General features: G+C 36.6%; 2 protein-coding genes across 3 annotated transcripts; one reads left to right on the plus strand and one right to left on the minus strand.

The window, feature by feature from the left end:
* Window positions 1-2,438: 2,438 nt before the first annotated feature.
* Window positions 2,439-6,676, plus strand: SKS2 (SKU5 similar 2). Its single transcript, XM_021967764.2, has 10 exons — window positions 2,439-2,594; window positions 2,678-2,833; window positions 3,363-3,472; window positions 3,551-3,821; window positions 3,910-4,048; window positions 4,436-4,802; window positions 5,115-5,480; window positions 5,565-5,643; window positions 5,964-6,163; window positions 6,260-6,676. Exons 2-10 carry the CDS (start codon window positions 2,684-2,686, stop codon window positions 6,348-6,350), a joined length of 1,773 nt encoding a protein of 590 aa, XP_021823456.2. The 5' UTR covers window positions 2,439-2,594; window positions 2,678-2,683; the 3' UTR covers window positions 6,351-6,676.
* Window positions 6,677-10,248: 3,572 nt separating this feature from the next.
* Window positions 10,249-13,972, minus strand: LOC110764736 (NAC domain-containing protein 7-like). 2 transcript variants are annotated; one of them, XM_021967755.2, is made up of 4 exons: window positions 13,293-13,972; window positions 11,799-11,989; window positions 11,441-11,712; window positions 10,249-11,276 (listed from the first exon to the last, which is right to left on the minus strand). In XM_021967755.2, exons 2-4 carry the CDS (start codon window positions 11,956-11,958, stop codon window positions 10,746-10,748), a joined length of 963 nt encoding a protein of 320 aa, XP_021823447.1. In that variant the 5' UTR covers window positions 11,959-11,989; window positions 13,293-13,972; the 3' UTR covers window positions 10,249-10,745. The 2 variants fall into 2 exon arrangements, with proteins under 2 accessions (XP_021823447.1, XP_021823446.1); XM_021967754.2 differs by having other exon boundaries at window positions 10,249-11,279.
* Window positions 13,973-15,352: the final 1,380 nt, after the last annotated feature.

A 15,352-nucleotide genomic window follows, 5' to 3' on the forward strand; every position in this document is an offset into this window, starting at 1 on the left:
CATTTCAATGGGTTTCTTTTGTATAGAATTTTTTTTGACCTTTTACACGTTGACCCCCGGAATGAAAATTCCTGAATCCGCCACTGTTTGTGAAAGTTGAAAGACATGTCCCTTTTACTTGGTTAAATAAGACTAGGTCGCTCATCTTTGTTATAGTTGTTGTTATTTGTCCTTGTAGCTTGTACTATCTTTTATTCAAAATGTCCCAGGACTTTGTGTTAATGTCATTTTATGCTCTGCCTGCAGAGGTTTCTTTTGCTTTTCATTATTATTATGTTGTTGCAAGCCATGTGCAAGTTAGTTGCTTCCTGCCAACGCCCAGGATATAAAAATAAGCAAAGGACAAGTTTTCTTCTTCTTTATATTATCTTAGGCAATACATTCCATTTGTTCTTTTTTTAATCACAATTCAAATCGCTAATTTTTTATTATTATTATATATATATATATATATATATAAATAAAGAAAAATTAAAAAAAGGAGAGAATTGAACTAGTACTGTCCCAGTTGCCTATTTTGTGTGTCCATGCACATGGTTAGTAAGACTTGATCACAAATTATTAGTGGCACACCAAACTCATTAACACTCTCATTCAATTGGACCAATTGACAGGCGTATCACTTTCCCAACAATAACCTCATTATAACCTTAATTACATCACAAGTTTGCCAAATTCTCATTAATCATTATTGTCTTCAGACCCATATTTGTCCACTTACGGTTGCCGCCACTTTAAGCTCTTCCCTGGTCGGTTGACGATAATTAGTTTCTGAATTGAAAAATAAAAGAATTTTATAGCATAGCCAAATTGAACAAAGCCGCTCTCCATATCAATTTTGGATTCTATTGCCCCATGCTCATGCTGCTGCCACAAAACCTTAACCCTCACGAAAACTCCACCAAACCAACCTCTATTTTTCAAAACATATAAATATTTAATATATGTAGATATGGACTTAGTCAAGTTGCATGATTAGAGCGGATATGCTCTCCATTCTGTATCCAAATTTGAATCTCCACCGTAATTTAGATTAAAATATAATATCGTTTATATTAATAAAAACAATTAATATATACAAATACATTGTTTGAAATTTACTAATAAAGTATAGAATCTATATGAAACAAATGTTAAGTGAAAATCAAGTTTAAGCATATGCACATTAATGCTCCGTTTGAATATGTTAATAAACCCCTTAATTAATATATGCAATGTATTTTATATTCTGATTTTCTTTGTCACAATCTATTTGATTTTTTTCCTCCACATGTCATTTCAGAAAAATTGAATCTAAGAAATATAAACTGAACACATCATTTTTAAAATAAAAAAATATAAGGGAAATAGTACAATAAGGATATTTGATTGAGGTCAGACAAATTTGGGTAAGAAAACCCCTATTTTTCCCAAAAAAGAAAGAAGATTAATGGCACGGAGAATAAATTGCCATATCAACCCGATCATGCCACCTCAGCAACGAGTGGTCCATCCAAAAAAGGTTTTTTACTTTTTAGAAAATCATTCAAATGAAGGAAAACAACGGTGGAATAGAAAACCGTGTAATCTGCGTGTTCTGCTTCGGTTGGGACGTGTACAACCAATAACAAAATAAAATCACAGTCAGCAAATAAGGGTGGGGCCTGAAGCCGTGCATGTTGTGGCTTTTTCAGAGATGAGAACGTTAGAAAATCTGGGCGAGCGCGAGACGCCGAAAATTGTGCCTTTGTGTTAGTGGGCCAGCTGCTCTGTGGACTCTCCTTCGCTGTCAACTATTTTGATTCGCCGTCCCGCTCGTCACCGCCAACATCCGGTAAATCAGACAATATATGGTGTGTATATATATGTAAATTTTGTTTTTTATGCTTACATATTTTCTTCAAAATCAAATAATATTCGTTTGTGATTCTGTTTTCCCAAAGGAAAAAAGAAATCAAATCAATATTAGGAATGAATTAGCCTTTTCCCAACATCTTGTTAATTTTTTTTTTGTTAATTAAATATATTATAAAGGAAGGTCCTCGTCCCTTAAGGACATTCTAATGATTTGGAGCTATATATACACATATATATATGTATATATTTTTTAAATACAAGTGATAGTTTAAATTATAAGATAATTTTATATTTTTTATATGAGAGTTTAGGTTTCCAAGTCATGTGAAGAAGATTGTATTTTAGAATCTAATAAAAAAATGACTGTTACATAACCCTTTGTTATATGCTAACTCTTGTATTTTATAACCAAAAAAAATGTCACTGCCATGTCAAATTAGGTTATGGTAAATCCGAAAATATTTTTATTTATGGTATTTTTTAGCACGAAAGATTTTGTTTTTATGGTCTAAAAAAATAAAATTCAATTGATAAATAAATAGAAACTGAACCGGTTGAGGCAGTCACCTGTCACCGTCCTAAATATATGCGCGTTAGGCCACAATCGATGAACGGAGTGGTTGTAGCATGATACAGTGCGTGACTCGTAGCTTTCTCCATCCTTCTCTTACAGACTAAGAAGAAGAAAAAACTTCCCCCCGTTTTCACACTCAACCTTCGTTTTTGCTCACTCTATTTCTCTCTCCTGCTTTGATAATGTAAAAGAAGTTCTCCAAATCCCAGAAAATTCGTCTTTGATTTCATAGAAGCTTACACTCATACATATAGTTTTCTGTTTCAGACGCTCATGGCTCTGTTTGGGCTCTCTCTGTTCACTCTGTTTTCTTTGACCCACATTGCTCTGCTTTCAACTCTCTGTTCCGCTGCAGACCCGGTCGTCTCCTTTGACTTCCGCGTCTCTTACATTACCGCCTCCCCGCTCGGCGTTCCTCAGCGGGTACGCTTATCTCTTTTATTTCATTTGGCTTTACTTTGTTTTTACTGCTGTGTGAGAAAGCGGGCGATTTTTGGTTTACATTTTGGCTTTGAATCTATTGGAAATGCCATTATTGACTTTTTTTTCTTTATGGGTTTTGTAGTTTTATGTAATTTTTTTCAGTAAATCCATGGGTTATGTTGTGTGTGGTATTCTATCAGAGTCGAGGGTTTATGTTGGGGTTTTTCATAAGGGTGCTTATAAGTCATTTTCTATGCGGGGTTTGGGTTTTTCAACGATTTTGTGTTCATTTTCAGTACATATTCATGGATATATTTGGTCCTGATGAGGAAAATTGGTTGTTCTAAACCCTTCTACGCAAGGGTTTTCCACACCATTTTGTAATCATTCATATATTTTTGGCTACGTTTGGACGAGTGATATAGTTTTTAGGCTTTGTCTTGTATCTCACATGATTAGGAGTTTGAGTCTTTTGAGTAGATCAACATTTAACTTGCATTACTTGTTATTGTTGGAATTTTGACTGCAGGTTATAGCAGTTAATGGGAAGTTTCCTGGTCCTCCTATCAATGCTACTACAAATAACAATGTTATTGTCAATGTACACAATGAATTGGACGAGAATCTCCTCCTTACTTGGTAGGCTTCACCAGAACGTTCATTTTATTTCATGAAATGGAGTGTTTTTGAGATGCTTGAGATGATTGTCTATGACAGGTCTGGGATCCAAATGCGGCGCAATTCATGGCAGGATGGTGTTCTTGGCACAAATTGTCCAATCCCTCCTAAATGGAATTGGACTTATCAGTTTCAAGTTAAGGATCAGATCGGGAGCTTCTTCTACTTCCCATCTTTAAATTTTCAGAGAGCAGCAGGGGGTTTTGGTTCCTTTCATATTAATAACAGGGAAATTATTGCAATTCCTTTTAATAAGCCTGATGGGGATATCTTCATTACTATTGGTGACTGGTATACACGAAACCATACGGTCAGTATTTGTTGCTGTTTTGGTTTTTTCATGTGAACAATGAAGGTACAGAAATGACTCCCCCCCAACCCCCTTTCTCTTTCTCTAGGCACTGAGAACTGCTCTTGACGCTGGAAAAGACCTCGGGATGCCAGATGGAGTTCTTATCAATGGGAAGGGGCCTTATCAATATAACAATACCCTAGTACCTGATGGGATTCAGTTTGAAACCATCAACGTTGATCCAGGTATTTTTTTCAGCCTCCTTTTCAATATTCACTTTGTTTTCACAGGTTGTCTAGTTTCTGATCATTTGAGTAGATAAATGTTGATTCTTTGTTTTTATAGCTTTGGTTCCTCTTTGTATGATATCATTATAAGTATGATTATTTGTTAATAACTCCATTCTACTATCATGGAGCTTAATTATTTCACTTGATTTGGTTCAGAATGCCCTAAGTAATTTCAGTTTCCATAGCTGTGCTATGAAGCATATTTCCGCCCCTCTAAATAACACTAAATTCAAATTAGGACTGTGCTAGGACATCTCATACACGTGGTGCAATATTCTTATATCTGTTATGTGTGTTGCATTTCTCTCGGAAAATTGTTTCACATGACATTCTACTTTGCAGGAAAGACTTATCGATTACGCGTGCACAACGTTGGTGTTTCAACAAGTTTGAACTTCAGAATTCAGAGTCACAATCTGCTTCTAGCTGAAACAGAGGGATATTATACAATGCAACAAAACTATACAAACTTTGATATTCATGTAGGACAGTCATATTCATTTCTTATTACCACGGATCAGAATGCCAGTAGTGACTACTACATTGTTGCAAGTGCAAGGTTTGTAAATGAGTCACTTTGGCAAAGGGTTACTGGTGTTGCTGTCTTACACTATTCCAACTCTAAAGGTCCAGCAAGTGGTGCTCTCCCTGACCCTCCCAATGATGTTTATGACAAGACATGGTCGATGAACCAGGCATTGAGTATCAGGTTTGTTTTTTTTCAGATTTATGCTCATTCAAGAGGTTGATTTATTGTAACATTTCTTGTGGCAGTGAGATGTTAACAGTTTGCTTATGAGGAGTCATCAGTTCTCTTATATTGAAAAGAATAGAACAGAGATATCGACTTAAACTGTTTTCGTGCATGCATATATTGGATTTCCACTTTAAGCTTCCTCATCCTTTCCCCTATTTTGTTCAGCTTTAGGCGAGTCTGAGAATATTTGTTACTAGTGCACTTCACTCGAGAGTATTTGTTACTAGTTCACTTCTCTCAAGTCTTTGGCTTTGTCATTGTCAGACAGAATGGATCTGCAAGTGGAGCTCGTCCTAATCCTCAGGGATCATTTCACTACGGTTCAATTAATATCACCGATACTTACGTGTTAAAGACAGTGCCACCACAGATAATCAATGGGAAACTGCGAGCTACACTAAATGGCATCTCATTTTCCAATCTTACTACGCCAATCAGGCTTGCTGATCAGCGTAAAGTTAGAGGAGCCTATAAGCTTGATTTCCCTAATAAGCCACTTAATAGATCCCTCCGAAACGACATATCTGTTATCAATGCTACATATAAGGGTTTTATTGAAATCATTTTCCAGAACAATGACACCACAGTGCAGAGTTTTCATTTGGATGGATATTCCTTTTTTTTGGTTGGGTAAGTTTTATTTTCATTTAAATTGCTTTATATCATTCACTTTAAAAACATGGGTGTTTAGAGAATCTGATTTGTTGTGTACAGGATGGATTATGGTGAGTGGACTGAAGACAGCAGAAATAGATACAATAAGTGGGATGGAATCTCTCGCTGCACTGCACAGGTTCGTCTTCTTATTGGAGCATCTGTAATTCTTACCCCAAAAAGGGAAAAAAAAATTCTGTGGAATAAGCCTATATGAATATGATGTTGTGTTACAACTTACAATATGGATGCTTAGATGTTGATTGAGGTTGCTATTTTTTCTCTGGTGACAGTTTTAGATTGTGGTTTTTTGAAACGAATGGCCACATATCTATTATCCTGGATCGTCTTATTGTTCATGCATTGATGTTATGAAGTTATGAGGATGACTTTGCAATGCTTGTTTTTTTAATTTTTTTTATATCTTGCATTAAGTGCTTTTCTTTTGCGAATGTGTAGGTTTTCCCTGGTGCATGGACAGCAGTGCTCGTCTCGCTTGACAACCCTGGGGCATGGAATCTTAGATCACAAAACCTTGATAGATGGTATCTGGGCCAAGAGACATATTTGAGAATTGTGAATCCAGAGGAGAATGGTGAAACAGAGTTTGGTGTGCCTGATAATGTTCTGTATTGTGGTGCCCTAGCCTACTTGCAGAAGTATGCTAACAATGCCATTAACTCATTCTCCCCCTCTCTCTCTCACACTCTAGATGAATGTTTTCATTCTAACTTTTCCTTCTTTGGCATCTTCAGGGAACAGAAGCAGTCTTCTGCAACATCAATTTCCGGGGTCAAGCTCTTCTCCCTGCTAATGGCATTCTTCACTTTGGTTTTGTACTTTTAGATGATGACTTTATTGGTAGCTGTTGAGAGGTCCTATGGTTCCAAGCAGCGGCAGCATTTTCCTGCGGAATTGCTGGGGGGTTCCCATACATATCTTAGAGTTTAGGTGTGCAAATCAAGTCAATCGTGGTACATTTTTTTTTCGTGGTTTTAGTGACATTTGCTTATTTTTTTGAATTTTGTGGAAGCAATACACATACAATACCGTGTAATAGGTCTTTTCCTGATCCAACATTCTTTTGTGCGTTTATGTGTGTACTCATGATGATGATTATTAACCCATTCTCAATCAATCTATCAATCCGATAACATTTGACTTCCTTTAAACTCAACTTGGCATGCGTTTGATGTCAATTTCTTATCATTATTTTTGGGTATATAAATAAGTGCAAGAATTCTATAGTGTGGGCCTTATATATGGCCCTTAGGTAAGACCCTATCTCTTAACCGTTGGATTAAATTGGTTTGCTTAATTTAACAATTAAGAGATAGGACCTCACCTAAGAGCATCTACAATCATGCTCTCTATTTCTTAGTTAAAATTTAGCTTAAAACATATAAAAGCTATTTTAGGAGCTCCTTATAAAATTTAAACTTCAACTGTGTTCTCTAGTTTAGGGAGTCATAAATGCTATAAATCTTTTTTAATTGGTCAATCACTATTAAAAATAATATAAAAAATAGTTAGCATTAATTAAAAGTTTGAAATACTCATTAAATTATAGGGAGCTACTAGAAGTTCTTTCTCTCTCCTCAGATTAAGGAGCTCCTAGAGGTCTCCCTATTTTAGGAAGTGGATAGAGAGCATGGTTGGAGTTGTATTTTTCCAATATCCTCCTTAAAATTTGTTTAAGAAGGTGGTTTAAGGAGTCTATTGTGGATGCTCTAAGGGCCATATATAAGACCCTCACTATAGAATGACTGTAGATAAGCTTTTTGTTTAAATTTTGCTATGATTGGACCGGCCCTAGAGTTTCATGAATCTTTGAGGCCCGTTGGTGGCCCATATACAATCAAAATTTGCACCCCAATATGTGAGGCTATACTTTGCACCGTCAATAACAGGGGCTTATTCAGACCCAAAATTAAACAAGGGCTTACGAGTAAGTCCTTAATACTCATCTAATCAATGAAAATGTTATTAGTACTATAACTCCTCGTTATAGAAGTTTGCCTCCACCTATGATCCATAAATTTGTTGAGACGCAGATCAAATAAATTTTACAATATGATCAAGGACACCTGCAAAAGCATGTCTAGGGTGGGCACCGAATATAGAAAGGGTTGAATTTGTGGGTTTGATTGAAGAACATGATAGCACGAGTCACATGGTGTGCTTGTTTATTATTATGCATACTTATGATTACATTGATATCTTCCTTCTTCCGCAAACAACAATTTGAGATAAATTAATGCATTAAACCTTAATTATCAATCATAATTACCTCTCTAAAATACCATTTTGTTCATGTCATGCCTATGGCAACATTCTCTTCTTGGTCAGAATTTTTTTTTTCCATCCCAAGCCTCTACATATAGCTATCATGCATTGACTCGCATTTCGCTACATCCAAACCATCCTAGTAATCTAACTGCTTAAAACATGCCACATCATCAAACTTGAGTTTTTATTTATTTTAAACTCACGTTTTATGCCTTCAGTTTTGAGTGTCTTGCCTGGTTTGAGTGTATTTCTTCTGATTGTTCATCGTACGACTTTCTCCTTCCTTTGTAATTCAGTGAATTAATATTGCCCATTATTTGGAGAGTTTCATTTCCAACAAGGCAAAACTAGTTTTTCTATCTTCTTTTCCTTTTTTCTTTGCACATATTTTTTTCCTTCCTCTTTTGATTGAAAGATATCAACACAAGGTTTTGCTTATCAGTGGAGGAAGAAGAAGGTAGCTAATTGAAGTTCAAATTCAAGGAATCATATAAACTTCCATTGGCATCGCTCTTTCTTCCCAAAAGGCGAAGGAAAAAGATATGTGAACTGGAAGAAGGAAAAAAAAAAAACAAACTAATTTTACTTGATTGGTTGGGAATTGAAATTTTTTGCATACATTGGAGTTTTTCCATTACATGACAAAGCAGGAACTCAATCCAGGTGAAGAATCCAGGTGAAGACGCTCAAGGCACGAAGTTAGAAAAAAAATATTTAGAGCATTAATGTTAGTTCAACGTCAAATTTAGAAAGAAAAAAAACTCGAAGCTTGATGATGTGGCATCTCTTAAGCATTTAGATTATTAGGATGACTTGGATGTAATGAAATGCGGATAAATGCAAAATAGCTAAATGCAAAGGCTCGTCCTCTTAATTAACTTCTCCCTAGTTTGCTGCTCTCTTGGACCATGAGCATGCCTAATGAATATGTCGCTGGCTCCGTAACTTTAATTGATTGCTTGAAATTGAAAGGGACTTTGGATTAAGCTTGACTTGTCCACAAGCAAATCCAAATAGTCTATAATTTATATTTATCCCACTTATTATATATAGCAAGTCAATGTTCTCAATTGAATTTCACTTCCAACCTTTTATTGGTTTCTCTCCAAAATTCAAAGTTGGTGCTGATTGCCTTCACCATATCCCTCACTGCAACTTCAACTGCAACATCTCCAACTTGGAAACTCGGAGCACGTTCATGTGTTTGGTAGTTACCATACCTTATATTCAGCTTCATCATGATTAAGTGTGCCGCCGCCATAAAGGTTAGTAATTATTCAAGTATTTTTCTTTTTATTTTTTTCAACAAATTCAGCATGACATTCTGCTACTATCAATCTAGCTAGAGTCGGTGTCGGTAGCGTGTTTTTGGTTTTCAAGTTGGAAATAGGTTTGTTTTTTTTAACGCTTCATGGTGCCAATATATAAGAGAAGGGGTATAAAATTGCTCAACTTTTCTTTGCTAATAGCTTTAGATTGAAACTTAACCTATTTAAATGGTTGACAGTGAAATTTTGACTTGGTTTCCTCAACCTCTCCATATCATCAGGCCACGTCTTTACGTCGATCTGTCCTGTTTTTTTTTCCCTGTGACTGAGAACAAATCTAAGCAGGGACGAACCCAGGATTTTAAAATCGGGTGGGCTAAATTTACCTTATGTATGCATCGGAGAGTGGAACATAAAGGTCCAACTACTGCAACGTAACAATTCGTTATTCTTTTTATTTATTTTTTCACTTAAAATGGATTATGTGTGAAGAGGCCTATCACTGGAAGGAAAATTAGGAGTAGGTTATTCAAAAAAAAAAAAATATATATAAATATATATATATATATATAAATATAAATATAAATAAAAGAAGTTGGCAGTAGGCTAAAAAAGTAAGAACAAGACGGAAATACTTTTCATTTTAGAGAAAATTTTACAGAGATGTCCTACACAAGAATGTCCAGGAATAGTCAAAAAGAGAATTCATCAATTCATTAGTTTGTCTTATCTTCTTTTCCTTAAATGTATTGTTGGATGAGCGATGACTTGACTGTCATTAGTAGGCCTAGGTGGGCTAAATTAAATTTTTAAATAATAAAATAACAACTCACCTAAGCTATAGCCTAGGTTAGTCCCTTCTTGGGACCGTCCCTGAATCTAAGCATACTCTGCCAGCACATAAAACCTACTTTCAAGTTGGTGCCAAAATATATATGTATGGGAGGACTCTTGCTGATTGAAGTATACCAGATACTTGCCTTCCACGCTTTAAAAAGATTAATGATATGCATAACTGCATTTGCCAAGCTTTGCAGCAAAGCAATATTCATGTTGTTGATATAGGTCGGCTTAATCACATCATTCTCTCTTCTTTAGTTAGGAGATTAAAGAAGAAGAACCATTCTATATAGATAGGCAGAAACTGTGAAACATATTATTGAAAAGAATAAGATAAATCTGTCGTAATCTTCTATATATGTAATGTAATATTTCAATCAGCTGACATACAAACATTTCTACAAATCGATATCCACCACCTGGTCGAGTTCTTTAATTCGCAGCCTACATGGCATGCAATAATCAATGCTTTCAACTTCATTTCTTGCAGCAAACTCAGCTCCACAGTCCACCTGTTAATCCATCTTACAAGAAGCTGACTAGAGTGTTGGTGGACTTAACTTGCTACATACTAGAACAGACAAGAAAGTTGAGGGCTTAATTAGGTTACAATCATGATGTCGTTTTATTATGTACAGGGAATTTCTGATCAGTTCAACAACCTCCTCCACCTTCCCTTTTTTATATGGACTTAAAACCTATGATCAGTATATACTACTAAAATAATTAATTTCAAGGTGTCACTTCCATACTTCGATTCGATTAGACAACTACTGGTTGTCGTTTACTTGTATCTGAATGTCATTATATATATAGACATTATCAATAGGGCATATATATAATCTCATGAGTAGCTATTTCCCTTATTAGAAGCATCATCCTGGCTGAGCTGTGAAGCTACAAACTTGTCAAGCATTCGCCAATCGGTCAGTTGATCTACGGCTTGCGGATGATCATCATTACTGTTATTACCATAGACTGCTCCATGAAAGTTTTGCTCTTGATCCGACGGCTGAAAAGTGCAAGCGTGGTTTATGTCAATACTGTATGCATGAGCTGCCATGGAGTTGGAGCTGCTTACACCTGTGGCTGAAGATTGGAGTAGTTTTGGGCTCCCCAGAAGGGGGAGCTGGAAGAAGTGCTCATGGGGAACCTGGAAAGCTGGCAAGTGATCCAGCTCTTTCTTGCAAGGATAAGGAAGGTGGTGGTATGGTGCCATATTAATGTTGGAGTTTGAGTTTTGGTTTGGTGAGTCCAAGTCCGGCATGAAGGAGACTTGGTCATCATACCAACATGGTGACTCATGTTCATTCATTTTAATTCTCATGCTTGCAATTTTCTTCTTGAAAACCCTACACACAACCCAGCCTTCTTCCTGCTTCAATTGCAAAAGAAATCGAGTTTGAATGCAATGTGATAAGAAGAATCAAACTATTTGTTCTATCTCAACCGACACGCTATATGATCAGTTGAAATGGTACAAATAATAGCCACTACATAATGCAAGAAAGTCGTAATATCAGTGAATTAAGTTCTCACCTGTGGAGTTCCATTTTCATCGGTTTCAAGACGGTATTCGTGCATAATCCAATCTGACTTTTGTCCATTTGGGGCTCGCCCTTTATAGAATACTAAGGTCTTCCTCATGCCAATTAAGTCATGCTTTGAATAAATGGCCTTGTCTCTACCTGTGGCTTTCCAGAAGCCTGCAGCGGTGGCTCTATTTGTTCGAGTTCCAGTGGGATACTTCTTATCTTTATGGCTAAAAAAGTACCATTCGTTTTGCTCTTCTGTCCCTATTCTGCATAATTCTGTATGTCCAAATTCATGCAAGTCATATTAGCATGCATTCATGTGAACTGACTTCAATATATACTGGTTGTGAGAGTATACATACCTTGAAGGTCCCATGGCTCAATTTTATAGAGGTCTACATCTTTGATGACATCTAGGTCAATCCTTCTTGAACTAACCTTTTTCCTGAGGTAGTAATCAACAAGTTCTTCATCCGTCGGATGGAATCGGAAACCAGGAGGAACATGTGAAAAAGTGTTCATATTATCCAGCTTAGCTTCTTGTTCTTCAGTCCTGAAATTCATTTGTCAGACTGATTATATCTAGGAATGCATGCAAAGGTTTAGTCTGGATTAATAATATTCAATTAAGTGGAATTGTCTAACACAACTCTTCATCAACATATGTAATCACCTCCATTTGATTTTAGTTAAGTTCAACTGTAATAAAATGTGAATGTCTGATTGTCAACCTGTCTCTAGCTTCAAAGTTCAATGTCATACAAGGAAAGAACATATATACGTTCAGACTAATATGCACATTATATGATTGAACTTTTCTCATACACACCACAATTAAATCTTTCGCATTCGTCAAATTGGAAAAAGGTGAAGAAAAAAAACGTTTTGGCATTATACTAATCTGTACTTCATATTGCACTCAAAGGCCTTTATGTAATTGGAGAAGAACCCTGTAAAGTTCAAAACTTTCATATTGCATGCACTACACAAATTTATTTTGCATGAGATGAGTAATTAATGAATGATGACTGATTCTGTCTGGTTTTATAAACAAAATGAGCTCTGATGACTGAAATTGTTTCATGTTCCTGAAACTTAATTATTATTTTTAATTAATTAAAAGACTTTTTGCCCTAATTAATGTGGGAAAATATCCATTGTGAAGGTGATAATGAAAAGGAGCATTTAATCATGAATATTCAATGAGATGAAAGAATTCGTGAAAAAAAGGGGTTTCTTTTTGGGGAGTTCTATACCACAGAACAAATTTCACAATACATAACATGTGGGAGAAAACTTTTCCTGGATGATGATTAATATTATTATGCTTGTGATATGATCAATCTTTGTACAGTCTCACGATGATATCAAAACCAGCATATGCCATTCGATTACTACCATTAGTACATGAAAAATACAAATTAATGATCTCCAATTATGATCAGATGCCACTTGTATACTTCTCATATGATTTTTAATCACTGGAATTATAGAACATCATTAAAAAGAAACCAAAAAGACAAGAGCTGATCTTTTCCCTTAAATTGTACGATAGTGTTGATATCTTTGATAGGTTTACAGGGTCAATGAGAAGTCCTGATTATGTACAAGGGAAAGTAAAATCTTTTGAGATGGTTGATGAAGAACATGCTCCTACGCTTAGCTAACCCATGCACCCTTTAACTTCAAGATCCATATAATATTGAAAATATATATATATCCCACAACAAGTTTTCAACCCATGAACACATCGAAGAGCAACGAAGCAGAATTTCATGAAGAGAAGAATATTATAAGAGAGAGAGAGAGAGAGAGAGAGAGAGAGAGAGAGAGAGAGAGAGAGAGAGAGGGCTTACAGATAAGCAACAAAATCTCGAGCTTTGCAATCCCACACAGATCTGATCGGTTATATTTCAGGCAAGCTAACTTCACTTGTTTGCTATATGATGTGCTTCTCAAACCCTCACTACGCCAAAGTATGAGACAAGGAAACAAATTCAAACAGCAAGACAGAACATGTAAACACAGTGACACATATATATAAGAATATGAGAACTGCAGCCCTCGGGAGTTGAACACCAACTTGTTCTCCAGTCCCCAAAAACTGCTGTGTCGAGTTGTCGGGACTGGATCCTTAGAAATGATGAAAGACAGGCCAAGACGGACGAAAAAGTTGAGGAATGGAAGAATAGAGGCCAAGTTGGTTTAAATAAGAAGCTGCAAAACCCTAGAAGTTAAAAAAAAAAAGGGGAAAAAATGACGAAGCAAAAGTTAAGTAGCGTCTTGAGAATGTCTTAAGCACTCGTTGTCTTGTCACTCATTGTCGACATAAGCTAGATTGCTGGGAAAGATTATAGGCGGGAAAAAAGGGTGGCGCAAAATTGGCTCAAGGAGAGGAAGCAAAGCTCTCTCTGTCTCTACTGCCACCTCTACCCGCAACTGATAGTGATAGAGACCCACCCTATTCAAATATTCAATATTTCTCTTTCTGAGCTAGCCAGGTCTCTCTCTGCCACTGACGAAGAGAACTAGTCTAAGAGAGAGAGAGAGAGAGAGAGAGAGAGAGAGAGATGAGGAAGATGAAGAAGAAGAAGAATAAAAATATTTGAGCTTTATTGGTTGGGATATATTGGTGACGTAATGGAACAGGCACCAGCCAAAAAGTTTCACAAATGTGGCATGGTGGCCCTAGCTTCAGCTTCAACTCTATTCCTAGTCCCTACCCCCATTTCTTGTTCAACTCTCTTAACCGCAAGGACTACTGAGGATATCATATATGATGATGTTTGCTGTGTTCCATGTGAGTCTGTCCTATGGTTTTCATGGATGTTCCATCAAATTCTCCCGGGGCAACGACACGTGGAATTCTGATGGATGATCAGACATTGTATTAGGGGATTATTGTGAATTTGTGATGTCAGTGTTTGTTTACACACAATTTTATAATTAGCTAGGTTAATATGTGCAGTAAGTAACATAAACAGGTGGGTTCAGTTGTATTAATAATTAGTCCCATAATTAAAGTAGAAATGAAATGGGTCTAAATTCAGTTTGCAACAATTATGCACGATTCAAGTGTTGTTGAAGAAAATACTAATTTGGTTCGGTAGATACTAATTTGGTTCTCTCGCACAAACCCAATTTCCATTATGTTTTTTGTGATTATCATCATCCAACATTAAGAACCCAACAAACATACATTATGCTTCTCTATTATTAACCTGTACTTGTTGGCTGCTGATCAACTTTGTTTAACCAAGAGTTTAAGGAATTGGGGTTTAAATTAGCAAAAATTACAGCCCTAATGATCCTACAACCCTAATGATCCTATAGGTATAAAATAATATTAATATTATATTTGAATGAGCTCAACTCACTCAGCAGACTTGCTCGTGACAAATACGTTTCCATTGTCATCATGATACGCGGTTTTCAATTATCTACCTTCTTCTTCATCAGCTGAGTCGACCGTTACGGAGCTCAAGCCCCCGTTCTAACGGCTAACGGGTTTCCACGCCCCATCGTTTCACACGTGGCATCGTCCTATTAATTAACGTTGTATCTATAGTCTTTATTATCCTTCGCTGCGAGTTAGCTAGCTTTGCACGAGTGGTTCGCCCGAAAAGTGTGGGGCCCAGTAACCGACGTTTAGCATCCCAAAAGAGACACTCCTCCAAATTGGCTTGATTGACCGAGAGGCTTGAGCCCAGCCGCGTCTCAGCCGATCCGCGGGAGTGTTCAGGAAGATTTGTTTGGATCACTAAAGCACCGCAAATGTGGTGGTGGAATGCGGGACCCACACGAGAGGGAATGATGGCCCGGACGGCTTGCGATGGATCCGGCGTGGGCTAGCCACTATCATTGAGCTCGCAAGTTGAGGAAGGGAGGGAGGGAGAGAGGGGAGGTGTCTTTTGCC

This window comes from Prunus avium, chromosome 2 (assembly GCF_965620075.1).
Source record: "Prunus avium chromosome 2, drPruAviu1.hap1.1, whole genome shotgun sequence".
Classification (NCBI taxonomy): domain Eukaryota; kingdom Viridiplantae; phylum Streptophyta; class Magnoliopsida; order Rosales; family Rosaceae; genus Prunus; species Prunus avium.

What these genes read in the sequence shown, in the direction of transcription:
- SKS2 (XM_021967764.2), top strand. Translation starts at nt 2,684, where the DNA reads ATGGCTCTGTTTGGGCTCTCTCTGTTCACTCTGTTTTCTTTGACCCAC. An exon ending in AACCATCAACGTTGATCCAG is followed by an intron (nt 4,049 to 4,435) that starts GTATTTTTTTCA and finishes TCTACTTTGCAG; the next exon opens with GAAAGACTTATCGATTACGC. An exon ending in TCTCTCGCTGCACTGCACAG is followed by an intron (nt 5,644 to 5,963) that starts GTTCGTCTTCTT and finishes GCGAATGTGTAG; the next exon opens with GTTTTCCCTGGTGCATGGAC.
- LOC110764736 (XM_021967754.2), bottom strand. Translation starts at nt 11,958, where the DNA reads ATGAACACTTTTTCACATGTTCCTCCTGGTTTCCGATTCCATCCGACG. An exon ending in TGAGCCATGGGACCTTCAAG is followed by an intron (nt 11,713 to 11,798) that starts GTATGTATACTC and finishes TTGGACATACAG; the next exon opens with AATTATGCAGAATAGGGACA. An exon ending in ATGAAAATGGAACTCCACAG is followed by an intron (nt 11,280 to 11,440) that starts GTGAGAACTTAA and finishes TTGCAATTGAAG; the next exon opens with CAGGAAGAAGGCTGGGTTGT.